We start from the raw sequence: 19,779 nt of genomic DNA, 5'->3' as shown, positions 1-19,779 counted from the left end.
TTGAGCCACCCTGACATTTGGCTAAATTAAAATACTGTGCCTCCCCATACTGAGCTATTTTAAACCAAACTTCTTGGCTCTGCTAAAAGCACTCTTCTTCCACTTCACATTATTGTTGAAGCAAGATACATCAGAATTATTTCTAGGTAATTCAGTTGAGAATAACACTATCAAAAGAACTAGATTTCATGGAACAGAAAGTATTATTCAAATTCTTCAAGTTTCAGGTCACATTTCACTACATTTGTCGATTGAAACCATAGTTATGTCAGCTGAATATCACGTCAAGACCAATATGACAAAAATAAACACCAGCAGTATAAAAAGGCCAGAGAGGTGATCAAGTTGTCCTTGCTTTATTCTCATAACTTTTTACTCCAGAGCACTCAAGAGTTTGCATTTAAAAATAGGCAGAGCAGGTGTGAGCAGATGTATATGTGTGCATGCACATACATGCTGGAAAAAGGAACTACTCTGAATTAGTTCAGCTTTTGTCAGATACAATGACTGAAACACATGTAGCAAAAAAAAAAAAAAAAAACCAAAACCAAAACCAAACAAAAAAAACCCACCAACCAGATTAGTAGGAGGGGAGATTATATTTACTTTTATATAGGAATGAAGAAAGTGAGATAACAGAGTTTTTAAGTGGTTCACAAAATGGGCACAGCAGGAAATACTGCCTTTGTCTCGGTAACTTCCACAGGTCTGTCTTCAAAAATGCAAACACCTTGTAATGCTCCTGTACATGATGTTTTCATTTGCCATAAATAGTTGGGTATTAGTACATCTACACAGTGTTTTGGCATCCAACAGGACTCAAAATTAAGTGATATACATATTGTTTTCATCTGAAACATTTTCTCCCTTAAAATCACACACAGAGACAGCCGTTTTTATAGTACTGCTAGTACAAATAGGAATGGTTGAAACATTTTGAATATATATTTGTGAACTTTCCCAGGCTTGCATGAGTTTAAGGAGAAGGGCAGATGCCCTTTGGACACTATGATTTCTCCCCATTTGGCACAGCTCTTACATAAGACATTGCTAATCAGAGCATTTCCTGAGTGTTCAAGACATAGCACAGGCTCACCTGGCTGATTGTCAACACTTAGGTGTAACATATATCTGTAAATATATTCACATCCTTATAGATGTAGAAATAAAAAGAAGACATGTTCATGTCTCTCCCTCCCTCTGGGAGCAACAAATGACCTTATTGTTTCTTGCTTTGCTGACACCTCTGCCCTTAGCTTCCGAGATGCCAGTCACACTGTTCTTTTGCACAGATTAAAACTGTTATGTTAAACTCAGAACAAATGATTCACACTCGGCTTGAAATTTGCTGCCTCTGAAGATCTCAGGAAACATATGCATCTAGAAATTTGCCTTGTTGCTTTTTTTTACTAGCTATATTAGTTGGTTAGCTAAAAATCTTTACAGATCTTCGCAAGATTTTTAAGCAAGTTTAGTCACTTTATTGAACAGGTATTAGAAAAGAAATTGCTGTCTTTGCTACTGAGTTGAAGTAATGGGAAAAGAGGAAAGAACATTAGAAATAAGAAAACATTGCAGGAGGTTCTGAGTGTGCTGTTCTTGACAAAAGGTTACGCAGTAAGCAACCTCGATTGTTTGAATTGTAGCTATCCTACTTAGTTTGTTTTTATTTTTTTTCAAAACAGAATTATATAGCACTTTCTACAGTGTGTTTGGTACCATGTGTAACTGCCAGCACGGACTGTGCTGCTGGAGTCAGTTACGCGCAGAGGCTGGAAAGCTTTCATAAGCTGGAAAGCAAAAGTTGGCCAGCTGGGATGCTTGGCTTGTGGATGGAAGTTGCCTAAGAGGCACATGGCTGGTTAATGGTACTGAGCTGCTCTCTGGATCTCACACACACTGTCACATACAGGGCAGTAGGTAGGACACACCAGCCCTGATGACGGCTTCGACACCTGGGAGTCTCACACACACTACCTCTTCAGCCTGTGGCCCAAAATGTGTCATGATGTGATCTGCTCTGGGCAAATAGAAGATTGATCAAAATTGCTTGCTTTTAGCTATCTCAGATGTGACTGTGTTACTGATACCTTTCTTACTACTCTGGCAGCTGCTGTAAATAATAAAACATGAAACAATAAAACAATAAAAAATGAAGAGAATGTTGAAGGAACCAATCAAAGGACTAAAGTTACAGCACAGATAGGGAACAATTTTGAGGCATAATACAGCCCGGATTTTCAAAGGTCTGTAACTTCTGATTTCAGTACTTTTGTAGTTTCAGTATTTTTTGTGTCTGAAACAGACAAAAAAATCCTTCAAGCTGGAGCCTAAACTCACCTGTGACCTAGGCAAACCCAAAGAGGCGTGTAATATAAAGAGATTTGCATTAAAACCCAATTAAAGATTATTACAGGCAGGGAAGCAAGACAAATAAGCAACAGCAACATATTTTAACTATTTTATCTTTCAAACATACAACATGATACAGTTGTATCAAGGATTGAAAGGATGTAAATCTATTATGGACCCCTAAATCAGATTCTCTGAGATAAAAGGAACATCCTCTCCCAGTTTCCTGGCAACCAGTCAAAACAAACACAAATAATGCAGAAGCTAACACAGAATGTCCAAAAATTATCTACATGAAGTTATTCTCTAGTAGAACAACTATTTATTTCTGAAGATTTATGTGTCAGCTTGGTAGCTGGATGTCTTGGTGATTTAGAGGAGCATCTAGCTGCAACACTGGAATTCACATAAGTAATTTAAGAAACCTCAGGATGGCATCTGCTCTCTTCTCAGTGTATTCTGAACCCTGCTATCTGAGTTCACTGCAAGCAGGCCAATGTCTGACTTGGCAGGTTCTTATCTGAATTTGATATACCATAAATCACATCGTGGGGAAAAACCTGTGGAACTTTCTAGATCCGATATTTCTGACTATTTGCTATCCAGTGGCCAGGAAACAGCCAGCAGAGGAACAGCTGTGTGGATGATGAAGCAGTTGATATTATGTGGTAAAATACTGTATGGAAGTATGCACCCAGAATCTTGCTGTACTCTAGCTTTTAAGTTTGGCCCAAGTACTGTACCATTTATGAAAATGAGTTTACTTTTCCACTGTCTTACCTATTGCCTCCTGTATCAAGTAAGCAATCTAAGATCTCTCCCACCTGAATGTATGATTTGCCTTCCCAAAACATGATAATCAGTTATCTAGTTTCAAAGGTCAAATGCTAGGATGGATTTACAAACAAGTAATCTCTGTGGGTGATGTATGACAGGCATAGTGTCACTTTTCTTTCTGAAATATGTGAACAGGGGGTATTATTCTCAGTTTAATTCTGGAGAATAAAGATAAGAGGAAATAGCAATGAACTTCTACAAAGAGAAAAGAAAATGAAGGGTGAGGCTTTCTAGCAGCAGTGGGATAATTTTTGATACTAAAAGAACCCAGTATCTAGTAAGCAAGGTTTTAATATGCAGGTTTGCCAGTCCCAAAAGCAGGGTGAAACTGCAGTTAGAAATTAGCTGAAGCCAAATTTATAGCCAGCTAAGGCAAACAGAGGATATGGATTCAGTTGATTAACTTAGTACACTAAAGCAAATCTGAACAAAAAGCCTACAAAAGAAACAATCATGAGCTTGTTCCAGCTGCATCCTCTGTCTGAAGATATAGGTCCTCTTTGTGCTGCTGGTGCAGATCTGAAGAAGAGAAAACAAACAGGATGTTCACAGCCCAGAGCTGAGTTAGGATTCTTTTAAATATCAGGGGTTTGTTGCCAAGGGTGAAGTTTGTGGTCCAAGTGCTAAGCTAGAAGTTTCTTTATATGAGCCTGCCAACAGATTCCCTTTGGCTGTCCTGATTCTATAAACAGAATATCTTTGCAAAACCCTGAGAACTCTTCTTTCTACCTTCACACAAGAGCCTTCTTGTCTCTCCACATCCATTTGCCATCTCTAGCCTTATGCTTGTGATTTTAAAATGCTCTTTGAGACAGCAGTGGTCCTGGAGGACTGTATTTTCACAGCACTTGGTACAGCAGTATGCAGATCCACTTCTAAGTCTCCCTGACATTGCAATAATGCAAGTAATACATACCACCACTAACAGGTTGCATTTGGCTTCCTTCCTGCTTACATTTGTAAGCCATCTATGCCATCTAGTGGGTATTTTTCACTCACAAGTTTTTTCTAACATCAGGGTGTCACCTTAACAAGCCAAAGTCCAAATTTGACTTAGCAGGAACATAGTTCAAGTCTGGCGAGGAGTTAAGGGGCACTACCACTATGCAAGAAGCCCCAAGTACATTAGAGCACCTTCTAGGCCATCCTTCTGCTACCTTGACCCAGCTCTCTCAATGTAACAGGAGTTGGGGTGACATAAAAACTCACTTGTCCAACTCTGATATTTTTGGGCTCAGGACATAACTCTCTGGAGGCTGAGAGGGCAGCTATCAGCCTTGTAATAGCAAATAGCCCTCATGAAATGGGATGCATCAGAGCCTGCATGCCTGTTTCACTGTTTATTATGGAAGTATGAACACTGGGAACACCTACCCTGCACGGGAAACTTTTCCTAACAGATACACCCTCCAAACAGTGATACCCCTACTGACCAAACTGCCCCCATGTCAGTTAATGGACCATCACAGAGCAAGGATCCATCCACACAGAAAACGTACTTAAAAAGATACATCAAATAATTTACATGCATCTGCTTAAGGCTCTTTCTGAACAGGAAGCTAGTTTCAATGGAGGTGGTGTTATTTACTGCAGAGAATCAAGTGATTTTGGGAAGAATGTAAGTATTCATTGGCTTGTAGTATTTAAGTTACTTAAATTTCAGAGAGAGGCAATGATAGTTTTGCATTCAGACTGGGAAGCTCTATTGTGATTTGGGATAGATATGAAATGAATCAAACTTATTGCAGTGCCATGCATATAGGATAGAATACAATGCTCATGAAGGAAACAAGCAAGGAAACTTTTCCTAAGGAGGATGAGAACAGCTGAGTTGCTCAGCAGCTACCCCAGGAGAGTGTGAGACTGGTGTTTCAAATACACCAGGGACTATGTTACTTTAAGCACCGACATGGATGGAAAGGCTGCTCCCCTGCTTGCACACTGCAAACGCCAAGTAGCAATACTGCAGAACTGCATGCTAATCACTTAGCTGAAAGTAAAGACACGTTAATGGTTTCCAAAAAGCCTTCTCATCCAGGTTTCCTCAGCTGAGTAACATACCCACATCACAAAACTTTGAGGAAAAATATTTAAAACCTGGGAGAGGAGAAAAATCTTCTGTTAAGAGCTCACAATATTGTATTTTGCAAAGTCCTGTGAAGTGCTTTTTCTTCCAGTTTGTTAATATTGTCACTATGTTCACAGCTATTATTTTGAAGGGGATAACTGTATTTTCCTTTGACATGTAAACAAAAGCCTTAGAATTCAGTGGCACAACAAGAAAACCCTATTTTAATCCATTGTGCAAGTGGCATTTTGTAACCAATCAAAGCCTTAACAGGAAGTCTGTGCTATGATCTGCCGCCTAGAAGTCTGGAGCTATCAGTGGTATCTATAAACCCACCATTTTCACAACATTTATATGCTGGTGCTAGGATGTAATTTGCCTGTGAGAATAAATGTTGCATGGCAAGGTGAGTAAAAGTTTTCAGTGACCAGCAAGAATAGGGAACTCACTTTCTCTGTATGTGTGCACCAAAAACTGGACACATGTTCCTGAAGGTGATACCCACCTCCTTTTCTGTGCTGCATGAAGCACTACAGCCCCTCCCCAGAGGGAGGCAAGCTGGTGTAGCACCTCTCTGCTGCCATTACCAGGGACAGCAAATCAAGACTTTCATAGCAGAAGTTATCATTGCAATATCACATAGGTATTAACAAACAAAAATTTGTGTGTGCTTGAATAGGGAAGAAAGGACAGTAAGAAATACAGCATGCATTATCCATAAAAATAATATAAATAGGAATCAGTGTTTATATATCTATATATGCTACAAAATTCCAAACAGTGAGGAAGTTCTCATTCAAATGTTCAAGTATCTTATGTGTACCTATATATGCAACACCATATAGATTAAGAAACAAAGTCAGAATTGAAAACAGTAATCTTTACTGTGAATTCACCGACATACATAATAAATTAATTTAATGTTCCTTATATAATAAAGATAAATGTGGATAAGTAGGGAGTTTGGGAGTAATGCCTGCTAATTAATAAGTTGTGTCTTGGACGTTATCTGCATTCTTTGTAGATAACTCACTGGCCCAAGCTAAATACATTAAAATATAGAGATTAAGTTTTGCACAAAATGGAAGATTAAAAGGAAACTTCCTCAAAATTTAGAATTGAAAATTCCAGTAGCTGGAGAAATGTCCTTTAGATCTGTTGACATTTGATCTATAGTTTGATTATTCAAGAAATGATATTAATGAAAGCAACCTCAAATTTGTAATAGATTTTATATCAGAACAGTGATATGTACAAACTTCACATCATCAATGATATACAGTGTTACTGTGTGATCAATGAGAACCCATTAACACCTAATTTTGAACAGCAGGTGCTCACAGACAGCTGTGCAATTTGTGACTAGAAACTGCTAACTCAATCCACAGTAAGTAACAAATTCAAGAACACTGTGTATTGCATATGCATAATATATAACAGGTGGCAGAGGTGGGATCTGTTGAACTGTTGCCTTCTGCATAATTTATTCAGTTGTTATGACACTGAGGACAGGTTGAACTCCTCTTACTTACGATGCAAGGGCACACTTAGAATTATCAGGATTATCCAGGCAGAGTAAGAACATTACAGACCTGTGAAAATACCATTTTATTTAGCACCTTTCAGGCGGACAACTGACGAAAAAAACCCAACCAAAACCATGAAAAAATGAAACAAATTCACAGTATTATCATGTTTAAACCTTCACTTCATTAAATTTATCTTACAATCTATGGGAATGACTAGAGCTGTGAAACCCATTGTGAATAACTGGTAATTCTGCAGACATTCAATAGTGTTTTTAACTGTTGTTTAGATTTTGAATCCAAATATATGAGGCCATCTTCTGTCTGACATTGTGTAAGTACAATGTTCCACTCAATCATACAGTAAGATGTAGTGTTTTGCTCAATTCATAACCAAAAAATGCCAAGTCTGAAAAATGTGACATCATCCCTCCAACATATCAGTCCTTCCTGAAGACACAACACTAATGGCACTTCAGTATTGAACAGTAAGAATCAAGATAGATAAGGTTCTTCTGCAAACACAACATATTAATAAAAGGTTTTCACTTACTTGTTATTGTCAGTGCAAATGACATCATAACCAAGAGTTTTCAGCCTGGTTTCTAATATCTTTACACTATGAATTCCACAGGAATCTCTGTGAGGAAGGATTTCAATATTAGTGCAAGTCTTTTGTTATATAATTTCACTGAATTTGATGGAATCAGCAAAGTAAATCCCCATTACATTGCCTCTTCTGTAATCCATAACACCTCCAGAAGAAGAGTGTACATTGCTATTTATGCTTCATTTGCTTACATTACAGTTGTTTCACAACTTATCCTTAGTTTACAGAATCTGGAAGATCAGCTTCAGCCAGTGTAGCATTTTCAGATTCTATTAACCAATAATCCCACATTTAATATTTAATAGACAGAAAAAGATCAATTTTGTAAGCGTTTTGTTTGTAATATTCTTTGGCAACTATTTAGGTAGTGGTAAAGTTGATGTTACCTGTCCTTACAGAGTAAGTTTGTTATAAAAAATGAGAATTATACTTGTTTTTAGAAGCTTTTTCTCTCTCTGGAATGTTGAATAACAGAAAAAAAAAAACCAAAGAGAGAGAAAAAACCCAGAAACAGTCCTAAACACAGCTCCTGTTTCTAGCACTGATTTTTTAATTTGTAGTCCAAATAGCAAAGAAAGTTTAGCATATTGCAGAACCCACTGAGACTCTAAACTTGTACCAACATAAAGTATTAAGGCCAGTGCTACTTATCTGCTGGGCAGTAAATACCCATGGCTAAAGAAGCATAAGGAGACAAACAAAATAATTGTAGAAAAAAATTAATAAAAATACACAAATATTCCCATGCATCCATTAACTGAAAGATAAATTAACATTCAGTGCTTGTCTTAACTTCTTTTTGTAATAAGGCCAACTTTTGCAAAGATGAGCTGTATGGCTTTTTTTCCTCCCAGAGGGTATGATTCTTTGATTTAGAGAGACAGGCTGAGAAATGCGAATCTGAACTATGCTATGTAGACTCCACAGCATTGTGGCAAAATACACAACAGACTATTCTGTTTGGACTGATCAGTTTTGTTACATTTGTTTATTACTTATTTTTTGTTTGCTTTAATTAAATTACCAGCAAATTTAAGACACTTTTAAAGCCTACAATTTATTACTGGATTAATTATTGAGAGAAAAGGACCCCCTGTTGGTATTTGTCTGCTTCTACAAATTTTTAAGCAGTTAAGATGGGTGAAAATGAAAAGAATGCATATGGCAAGGTGAAAGAAATATCACTCATCAGCACTTAATCTGAAATTCAGATTGACTCTTAGTAAAACTGTTCATGCTCTCTCTTCATTCAAGGTCTGACATCCACACACACATCTAACCAAGAGCTGGCTCCAGATCTAATATTAGAATTTATTTCTATGGCAGGTTGTATCTTCTTTGTTCATGAAAGCACCTAAAACACTTTAATTTAAGTAGTATGCAAATATAATCAAACAGAAAGATATGGTGAAATTTTAAAGACAGGTCCAAAAGGAAGAAACTAATTTTTTTTTGAAGATGTAACTTACACATCTGGTCCTTCAATATCATCCACAACCCAAACGACAACTTGTGAGATTCTGTCTTTCTGGAGATTAGGTATTTCATAATCTGCAAAAAAACTGATTCAAGAAAAAAAAATTAGAACTATAAAGAACATGAAAATTAAATTTAATGAATTCACCTAAAAGTGAACCAGAATGAACTTTTAAAAATGCAAAAACAAAACAAAGAGCATATGATACTTCTTCATAATATCTAATCTAAGAAGATATGAAATCCAAACGCTGATTTTAATGTCTGTAGATTGATTTTTTTGGTGAGATGCTGGCATTTCAAAGCCAGAGATTTCTAACCCTTTCAGCAAGATGAAATGTAATGATTTCCAACCTTTTAGGTTTTTTTCCTCAGAAAGCTTATAAGGGTGGTGTCCTCACTGAATGCCTAGCCCAAGTCTGGGCCTAGGTCTCTCCTCTAATTTGCTATTTGCCTATCAAGTGTCTTCTTAAATGTCTATATCAGCACTACAGCGTCTCTTAGCCCTTTTAAATCTTCTGAGATCTCCACAGAGAAGAAGGGACTGTCAGTTGCCACTTCCTGGATGAGACCAGCAGTGACAATGTGGGTTTGTCCTCCCAGTGCCTTCAGGCAAACTACCAGGGCTCTGACATGGAAGCACAGGACATGTATTGCTTGCCAGTGTCTGTTGGTTCATGAAGTCAGCAAGTTATTTTAAATTTCTGGAGAAGTGGAACAGGAGGATGCAGATACCAAGAGTTGCTCTCTCTGGTCAAATCTGGTACAGTGGTGGCTGACCAGAGACCAGTAGCAGCAACAGCAGGTTTACCATCTGTCCAAGGTGTCCAAGCCTGTCCAACACACAGTGAAAACATGACAAAAAATAAAGATTCCAACTCATTTACTCATTCATGCATATGTCATTGCCAGAAAAAAAGAAGCTTGCTCCCAAATTTGGAGAAATCTTTAACTAGAGGAGTCAGAAACCGTGGAGGAACAATGTACAGCTGACTTCAGTAAAACCCATTTTTGAACTGGCGACTATTATTAAAGAAATCTGCCAACTAAATTCATACTGTGTGAATGAGAAAAGTTATTTTTCCATGAAATGAGAAATAAATCTTAACCGAAATAATATCATGTGACTTAATGATGATTTAAGTGTACAAACTTTAAAACTGAATAAACTTTGAAAGTGGCTTTGAAGTACTTGAAAACAGACCAGAGAGATGGTTAGGAAGACAGGCAGATCTCTCAGATTACCTTCTGCTATTAATTATTCAACTTCCAGCCTCTTTCTAACAGGAGCTCTTTAAACAAATTCAGTCATAAATGGACCAGAAGACACACAGCAAAGAAAACAGACAGAGTAACTGACTTTGTTTTCTCCTTGGCAGGCTGTGTTTCAGTGCTGATTTCACTGGTTAAAATACCACCAGACTGGCAACCCAGGGAACCGGTGGAATTAATTTGTGTGTAAGATGTTTCTGAAAACAGGAATCTGTAAATTAACAGAAATAAGGAATCCATTTCTGAAATAAGGAATCCATACTAGATTCTGGGTATTGGCCTGCTGACAGGTATTACCATCTGCAGAAGATTTGATCCCAGCTGACCACCTGATCAACCCAAGGAGACTGTATGTCTTTGCGATTAGCTGAAAGCTGTGTACAGAGATGGACGTTTTGGGGGACAGAGTAAGAACTTAGTAGGTGTTTTGGAAAAGACAGTTCTTGTTTCTCTCCTATCCAGGGATAAAATGGCCTTTTCAATGGTCATTTTTAGTCCTCAGTGAACACACAGGAGGAGAATCTCTTCTATGGGTTTTTAAAAGATGTAACTTTTTGATCTGCCTTGGACAGGACAGTTGCTGAGGTAATGAAAGATGTATTTTTTACCACAGGTAGGCAGTCACTACAGACACATAGGAAAAGTTCTAAAGGGTGTACTTTTACAATAAATTTTGAATGTAAGCTTAGATGAATTTCTGCATGGTGTATACTCATGAATCAGGAAAAATACACCTGTACTTAATCTAAAAGGAACTAAGGAGAAGAGGAAGCTCATCTTTGCTATTGTTCTCCTCAACAAGCTTTTTTTATTGCTTCCTGAAACCATAATAGGTTTCAAACTACTTCCAGTCTTGGTCACGGAGAAATACTTTCCCTTTAGAATTTACCAAGTTTGCTCCTAGGCCTGACAAAAGGTACACTCCTTGTAACAATATCCTCTACTTGGACATGTCCCTGAAGAGAAATTTTGTTAACACTCAGCTTTTTGAAGACATACACATTTTGCCACAGTATATTGACTGACTTGAAGGCAGCTTTCAAAGAGCATTCACCCTGCTTGCCACAGCAGTTTGTAAAATGCAGGAGATGAAAGGATTGTTTCCATCCACTACACATTAATTCCTTCAGCTAGGGACAATTAACAGTTGTCCCCACAACTCGGCAGACTTTGATGCAACAGTTTCTTTCAGCTACACTTCCCATGCTTTGTGCAGCAGAAGACCCAAACAACTGGCTGATTTTCTTTTTTCTAGTCATCAGACTCTGTACAGATAAATCAGTCAGTTTTCTTACCCGGGCTGTGGATAAGCTCCTCCGTCTGCAGAACCATTCAACAAGACATGTATCACCCCAGAGCTGTGTTGTGCATACTGCAATAGATAACAGTGCTTTTCAGATCTCACAATTTGTCATATGACTTGGTATTTTATTGCAAACAACACTGACCAAGGAAAGAATTTTGCCACGAAGAATATAAGAACTGCAAAAATAATACTAGACTAGCACCCTAGCAGGTCATTGCAGTAAAAAGGACAGGAACTAAACAGACCATGGTTAAAGTCAATGGTTCTACTCAAGCTACATTCTCATATCTATAAGTAGTTTCTTCAGCACAAGAAGAAAGCATTTTGGCATTCTCTGTTGAGTTTGATCTGTGAGTAAAGCGTTTCCAGCAAGGGTGTCAAATGTCACTTAGGACCTGTAATCAGTAGACACAATGTGCTTACTGTGCTTAGTGTATGCTTTATATTAACAAAGCTAACAGAATTTTAACACATTATCTAGCTAAGGTTAAAGTTATGTTCTTCTTACTACAACATTGCCGCCAGTCTAAAACAGTGTATTTGTACCAGAGGAAATAATCCAGCAGAGTTACAGGTTTAAACCTGTTTTGAACTGCCAATGTTTTCCTGAACCACCCCAGACACACTCGCAGATGTATGAACTCAGCAGTAATACACTATTTACAGTGATTGAGGCCATCCTCCAGAAAGATTCCACCGCATTGTTTTCACATTCCATCGTGGTAGGGCAGGATTCATAGTCCAGTCCTGTAGGAAGGCATGTGATTTGTGGTATCAAAGAGATGATAACGACTATAAAAAGTGACTTTAGAAAGCAACTAAATATATTTGTGCATTTCTCACTGAACCCACAAGATCGTTTGACATAGCATGGAAAGCTGACTGCTGTATTTTTTTCAATAACTTTCCATCCTTCATAGTTTACACAGTGACATTCTGTGGGTTCAGTAATTTGGCTGAAGTGGTTCTAACTCTGTTCCTGCGATGCCGAGAGCTCCAGGTTCGGGTAACTGAGAAAGAGGTTTATCTCCACTGCAGCACCATTTAGATTTCATTGTGTGCTCCCCTGACTGCAGTGTTAAATATTCACACAACACAAGCGAGAACAAGACAGTGAAGCTATCCCTGATTTTTCACGGGGTAAGAGGAAATTTAGTTTCTCCAGAGCACAGCAGTCGGTCTCCATTGTGGTTTTACAGCCAAATGTTTAACATAGCACTCATTGTCTTACCAGGGCTGTCTGCCTGCCCACACCAGTTTAGAAAATCTCCAAAGAAGCCAAACAGAGTATCACCCAGAGACATGTAGCGACGTCCTCTGTCAGCAAAGCGATTGACTAGTAGCTGATTATTTTCCCAGAAGAGAGACTAGGAAAAAAAACATAGAGAAGAAATGTACCAACATCTGGGTGTGGACACAATGAGATTATGGGGTACTGAAAACAGTTTAAAACATGTTTTGGTCTTTCTTTCAAAATCAAGCTAATAATCAGAAATGTTAGCTATCTTTTTAAAGGAACAAAGTTGTTTATTTTAGAGAGGCATAAATTCTGACCACAAGTGACTTGAGGGACAGTACTAGTTTGATGAGAAGGGATATAGACCTGTTTTAAATATGGTTAGGCCTAGCTTTGTCTGTCTCAGCAGACAGATTTAGGGGAAGGAGAAAAAAGGAAGATATTTATAAGCCAGATATACGTTACCAGAAATCTCTCACGTTGCTCTGTTGGCTTATGGTGTGAAGAAAATCGTATGTCTAGATGTTATTTCTGTGTTTGTGGAACTCCTCATGAATTAAGCTGACAGTAGTATTTGTTGGTTTAGTTTGTATCATTTAGAAATGAGGATTAATTGTGCTAGAGGAAAAACTGCTTTAAAGCACAACACGCCTTTTGCACTGACACACTTCTTTGTAACTGCCAGCACATCAAACCCTTACTGCCTTCTGGCATAGAAGAATGTCCTCTCTCATTTCTGCTTTTGCTTGTTCAGTATGTCGATGTTTAACATGTAATTGTCATGAGATTTAGCTGTGAGGAATAAAAGCAAAAGATGATAGCAGGCACAGCATTTGCAGCCAGAGCATCTAACTTAAGGAACAGTAGGAAGTTCAGGGACTATGGCACAGCTCCAAGCACAGAAGGAAAAATGGGGAATCTCTGTAATATGAAAAGAGAGACATTGCTGAGAAGTTACTGCACAAAATAAATGGAGCCAAACACATTGAAACACGCTATCAATCCTGAGTCTAGTTTATAAACTACAGACGGGTCAAAAAGAATGACTCACAAGTCAGCCACAGAATGACTCGTCAGTTTTGAACTGTGTCATGTAAAATCTGTTGTACATCACAGGGCAGTTAACATAAAAAATTATTACCTTGTTAGGTGGAATTGTGTGCAATGACAGGTTGATAAATAATTCATAATCCTTAGGCAGAATGCTGCAAGGATCCTTGTTAATAAATGCATTTTTAAATGCTTCCCATATCTGTGAACAATTCTTCTCACTGTAATCATTGAAACAAACAAATAGCAAAATGGTTTTTTCAAAGCTGAACAACAAAATTATTTGCTCTTAACTCCTTCAAATACCCAAATTAAAATCCATATAAGATTAAGGCAGAAAACTGAAGTCAGGGTGGTAAAAAACTTGTAGCTCAGGAAGAGCATAGAGATCTTGTCTTCTGAGTCATAACTGCAGCAGATAAGGAAGAAGTAGCAAGGAAAATATTAACATTTACAGTGTGGAATTAGGAAAACATTATGATTCAACAAAAATCTTAGTAGGTATGGTATACACAGTGAGTTTGCTATCCAGCACTGTAGAAATACTGAAGAAAAAGCTTTCTTTGAAATTTTCTAGATTCAAAAAGCCATTTCAAATAAACTATAGCTAAATATCCAACAGTGCCGGAAGGCAATATTACTCTTAAAATGTCAGATTCAAGTGTAGGATGAGTTGTGGATACAAAAATGCTGCTAGCAAGGATTTTCTTGCTATTTTCTAAGCCTGTGAGAGACTTTTCGCTCTCACAGAAGAGGTAGCAGAGTTATGTAAACAACCAAACACCTGCAGCCTTGAAAAGTCTTGTTTATGGTACAGTAGAAAAATATTTTGACAATGGATGTTTTAGGATTTTAGCCAATCACCCCCAAGGGGTGGCTGGTCTTTTGTCCAATTAGACTATGAAGAAAAAAGTCTATAAAGGAGTTTGTAAAATAATTAAATAAATCAATCTTGCTGCACAATTCCTGCCTGCTGGATCTTCTCCTCCCTACGGCTATGGGACATGGTAATATACCCTAGGGCATTATTTTTTTTTAATAATGAGTTGCTAAAAAGTTTCAGTGGTAGAATAATGATTGTGACAGAGATGCTTTCTTAACATGAATAGCTGTCATTGCAAAGCTCTAGCTTGAGCAATAGTAGTCCTGATAAGTAAACCAAACTTTGCCATTACAGTGTTTTGCTCATTTAGCATCATCCATAGACAGCACGGTTTCTGCTGGTACAGGTGCTTTAGGGAGCTGCTTTGTGACACTGAATGTCACAGACTCTTTAAAGGATCTCTTGCGATGAGCTATGCAGGAAACAGACCACAGACTTTCTTACAGTAAACTCTGGTCATGCTTCCGTATCTACTGTAAGCAGATGTGGATCTTGACCTGAAAATTTTCAGTGATGCAATATGATCCTTGATCAGTCCTTTCAAGGTTTGGATAGATATACTTAATAAAAGGATTTGCACGCAATTTCTGATTTCAAGCAGTTATACTTTAGCTTCTGACAATTGTGTATACTTAGGGCTCATTTTGCTAAAGAGCTTTCTACTTGAAGCACTTTTGTTAGTATTTGTAAGTTATGATCAACTGAACTTTTAACATCTTTCTTGACAGTTGAAGCCATCAGTAATTTTCTGGTTAATTTGCATATTGCCTTTTTTTCCCATGACTTCTCATCCAGGATTGAACAGCTTGTAAATCAAAAGGATTATTCTGCTCTGATAATCAAAACTTCTTAGCTGGCAAAAACACTTTTTGAAACTACAGGGTGGGGAAGGACTGCAGTTCAGGACAACTCCTTCTAATCTCAGTAGACACTTGTAAGTCAGATTAATGTCATACTAGTTAGTTAAAAAAATTGTTTTCGAAACTTCCATGATATCCTACAAATAAACAAATACGGAGGAAAAGCACTACAGGAACATTTGTGTTATTTAGGGTACTCCTGTTAGGAAATGTCAAATATAATCTTCATTCAAATTCCTCACTTCTACACGACCATAGCATTTTGTAAAATGCCTCTTTTAACTGCCATTTTGCATATTCTGTTTCAACACATGGGAAAGTTTTTCTTACGTTCCTATAAACACCTTTATGTTTTAACTATGTTGCAGTGTAAGGACAAGTTTTGCTAGCTTCCTTTATGTTAGCAAAGTATTTTTAGAAAATTTGCACATAAATTCAGGAGCAAAACCTATCCAGGTGGTCATGTCTCTATAAAAGCTAGCCAGGGGGCAACTAAGAAATACCCAATGAACAGAAAGGACTATAAATAATTAGAATATCTGTTTTGCACCTGTGCAATATGAAATTTCCATTTTGTTTGGATTACATTATTTGTTTATAGATCTAAGGGAAAGAGAAATATGCCCACATTATATGAAATCAATTGTGTAGCTCTTCTTTTAATAATGCCATTTCTGGTCTAAATTCAGGAAAGTGGTCCTAATGTCCTGCCTGGCTTCATGCTATCCTGAGCAAGAATATTCTGATGAACGTGTTAAAACGTCTCAATTTTAAAATCATATTGTGAAAATGTCACCAGAATTCATTAGATCACAAAACTATCATAAACACAAGCCATATGTAAATGCTTTCCAGAATATTGCGTTTACATGTCTAAAAGTCCAAATCAGTTAAGGATAGAGTTAAAATTTCTACAGTAACTGTCCTTTATGTTGCTCATTTTAGCATATTCTGTATTATTATTCATGTCCTGTTTCAGATATAAATGAAGTGACATCTGTTAAGTCCTACAGGAGCTCTACCTATCTAGAGACTACTGCAAGACCAGATTACCTACACAACCGTTAACTAAGTTCACGTATTTTATATTACATATTATATTGTAGAAATGTAGAAATGTACACTTAAAAGTTTACTTTCACCTTCCATTGTGACATGTTTATAAATCTGTCAAGATTTAACTGTTCCACTGAAATTCAAGCACTGTGTTTGTTATCTGCATTAGGACGATCTTTTTCCTTCATAAGAAGATTGAAAGAGAACACTTCTGAAAAGTTAAGAGTGTTATTGTGCAGAAATATATTGTTTTGCCTTTGTTAAAAGCAAAAAAAAATTGTTTTAAGCCCTTTATCTTCCTCTTCTGCAACAGGAACTGAAAATGGGAGGTTGGGGAAATGAGGTGATATTTGCAACATAAGCTAATCCTGTTTAAGACAGCAACTCAAATGCTACAGGAAACCAGGCAGGGTGCCTCTGCAAATACCTCTTCACACTATTAGGACAACTTTTTAGTGGCAGAATAAAGGGCTGAACTCCACGACATTGTCCTTCTCGCTTTCTTCCTTTTAACTGAAGCCCTTACAACACAAGGAAGACAGAAAAGTGCTCACTTCAGTGAAGTGTGTCATTTACCCCCAATTCTGTGTAATTAGCACAGCCAATGAAAGCTCACAGGAAATCCTACTTGAGCAGTTGTTTACTACTTGATTTTTCAGGTGGATGAGCTAAACAGTCTCCTTCAGTACCACAGGACAGCTATAAAGTGAGGTGTTCCCCTTTGTACATGCCCTCACATACAGGCAGGAAAAGCAAAGCTGGTCTTCCCAGGAATGCTGTCAGATTTGGCACTTCTCCTTACAAAAGGTAAGGGGGGGAGGGGCAAGAAATGTGAAATAAAAACCTGAAGGATTAAAAATCTTGCCTTAGTTACACTGCTTTACTTAAAATATTACATCCACCAAAGTAATTTTGTTATTTCCAGACAGCTAAAAGAATGTTGGCTTCAACAGGATCACTTTCATGGCTAGAAGCATAACATCAGGCTTCTGATTAATAACCATTTTGTACAGAACATAAAAAACTAATCCAGACACAAACAAAACTTACCCAACAGCAGGGTTCACAATTCTAATATAATCATAGCATCTTCCAATGACAATATTTTCCAGGTTTTTAGTAGTACCTTCACCTTTCCATTTCCTTCCCTGCACTCCTGAGAAGCTGTTCATAAACAGAACAGAGACAAATAAAAGAGGGAAAAAAAGGCTCATCATCATGAATTCTTGACAATCCAAATTCTTAAAAGAAAGAAAAAAAAAAAGTAGAGTTCAATGATACAATTTAAATGGAAACCTGCAGTTTAATATTTTCAGTACTAGCTACAGCTCAGTACACAAAAGACACAGGCGGAAAAATAAACCTTGCTGGGAACTATAACCCAGCTATTTCCTGGAATGATTGCAGCACAGGGATACATCACTTCCTCATGTCTAAACTATTCCCCACTTCAGAAAAACAAGAGACTTTTAAGGCCACCTGGTGATAACTGAGGAGAACTGCAGTATATTTCTTGAAGGAAAAAAAAATCCTTATCACTTGAATACTTCGGATGCCTTTGGTTCGCTTAATACTCATTGCTGTGCTACACTTTCCTAAGCCATAAACAAATGCTAGCGAGCAAAAAAAAAAAAAAAAAAAAAAAAAAAAAAAAAAAAAAAAAAAAAAAAATCTAAAATATGCAGGTACAGCAGTGATAGCGTAAATATCCAAGGCGTCAAGTTATCTTGTATCACACATGGGGTAACATTAGCCAGCTCTTTTTCCATCTCTCCCCTGGATCGTGACAGTGACATTTTGGTGTGATGATATGTGCATCATATCTCTGTGAAAAAAACTGCCTTGCAGTCATGAATCAATCTTAACAAGAAACATAAGGATTAAGACTTGCATCCTGTGCAACAAACAAATGTCTTCAACTTCTGCTGTCATTCTCCTTCAGGTTCTCTTCCCTAAGTACTCTGTTAGAACATCAAATGGCAACGATCAATCTAATCTTCAGAATAAATACTCTCTGGTATGCACTGCTGCAAATACAACCACATTATTTTTTTCCCTTCAAAAAATAAAAAATAATGTTTCAACCTCCAAGTATTTTGTTTATGGACTCTCACCTCTGAGGAGCATGCTGGTTCTTTTCTTTCTTTCTATTAAGTATCTGTGCCTCAGTGAATATAAAACTCTTTATTTTTTGTGTATTTATTTATCTCATGTCACGTTTCCATTGATACACTGGTGCTCAGTGGGTGGATTTTACTGAGGGAAAAATCTTGCTAGTCATTGAGTAAATTGCTGATGATGGATTTCTGCTGTAAATGTGACAGAAAAATAACCAAATGATTTGCTACGTGCAGCAGAGTCTTCATGAAAGCCAGATTTACTCAGAAATGGATATGCAATTTTGTGCCTGATACGGTAGAGACAAAGGAAATTATGTACTTTACTCCTTTTGCTTCTCTAATGCTTTTTCTTCTTATTTCTCTTCCTAGCCTCTCTATGTCCATGCTGATAGGGCACCAGCACATTAATCAAATGGTTTCAAGCCACTACCTTGGATTCAGGATTAGAGAGTGCAATAGTCCATGGAAGAACATTCTCTTTTATTTTCAACTTTGCTGCAACCAAATTTTGCTCAGTAATTTCAGCGTCTAACAGAAATGAGAGGCATCACTGTTGTGGTCTTCTATACAGAAATGTGCAGAAATTGTCACTGATTTTTGCATCAAAGCTAAAACTTTTGCTTAAAATACACAGTATAAGAAGTCATAAAGACAGATACTGAGTATATCTCCAAGTACACACTAGGTTAAGACACAGTATCTTGGGGAAGAAGATGTGGGTTTCCAAGAAGATAGACAATCTGTCATAACATCCCAGAGGAATTGGATACAAGAGTTGCTGGGATCTCCATTTGCAACCCTTGTCGAGCTTCCTCTCCTCACTGGCAACTTCTAGAAACACAACATCAGGCCAGAAGGGCCTCTGATCTGACTCAGCACAGCCATTTTTAATTCATGTTCCTAGTTTTTTCTAAATACTTCACATAATGGCTAAACTAACAACCCCCAGGGTTCCACTAGTTTGACAGCCTTGAGAGTAAAACCTTAGCTCTGGCCTGAACTTGTCTACTTTTAGCTTCCAGTTACTGAATCTCATGATATTTTTTTCTGTTCCATTAATGAAGAATTTTCTCCCAATATAAATTCATGAAAAAATTACCAATTCTACCCTCAAACTAGTCCATGA

General features: G+C 37.4%; 1 protein-coding gene across 1 annotated transcript; it reads right to left on the bottom strand.

The window, feature by feature from the left end:
- Positions 1–340: 340 nt before the first annotated feature.
- Positions 341–17,945, bottom strand: BST1 (bone marrow stromal cell antigen 1). The gene is made up of 9 exons (XM_032108903.1): positions 17,584–17,945; positions 13,826–13,955; positions 12,679–12,814; positions 12,112–12,194; positions 11,437–11,513; positions 8,863–8,955; positions 7,337–7,423; positions 6,790–6,849; positions 341–3,708 (listed from the first exon to the last, which is right to left on the bottom strand). The coding sequence occupies exons 1-9, from the start codon at positions 17,751–17,753 to the stop codon at positions 3,594–3,596; spliced, it is 951 nt and encodes a 316-aa protein (XP_031964794.1). The 5' UTR covers positions 17,754–17,945; the 3' UTR covers positions 341–3,593.
- Between the last annotated feature and the right edge of the window lie 1,834 nt (positions 17,946–19,779).

Source organism: Corvus moneduloides, chromosome 5 (genome assembly GCF_009650955.1).
Source record: "Corvus moneduloides isolate bCorMon1 chromosome 5, bCorMon1.pri, whole genome shotgun sequence".
Classification (NCBI taxonomy): Eukaryota; Metazoa; Chordata; class Aves; order Passeriformes; family Corvidae; genus Corvus; species Corvus moneduloides.
This window is presented reverse-complemented; position numbering and strand designations above follow the sequence as displayed.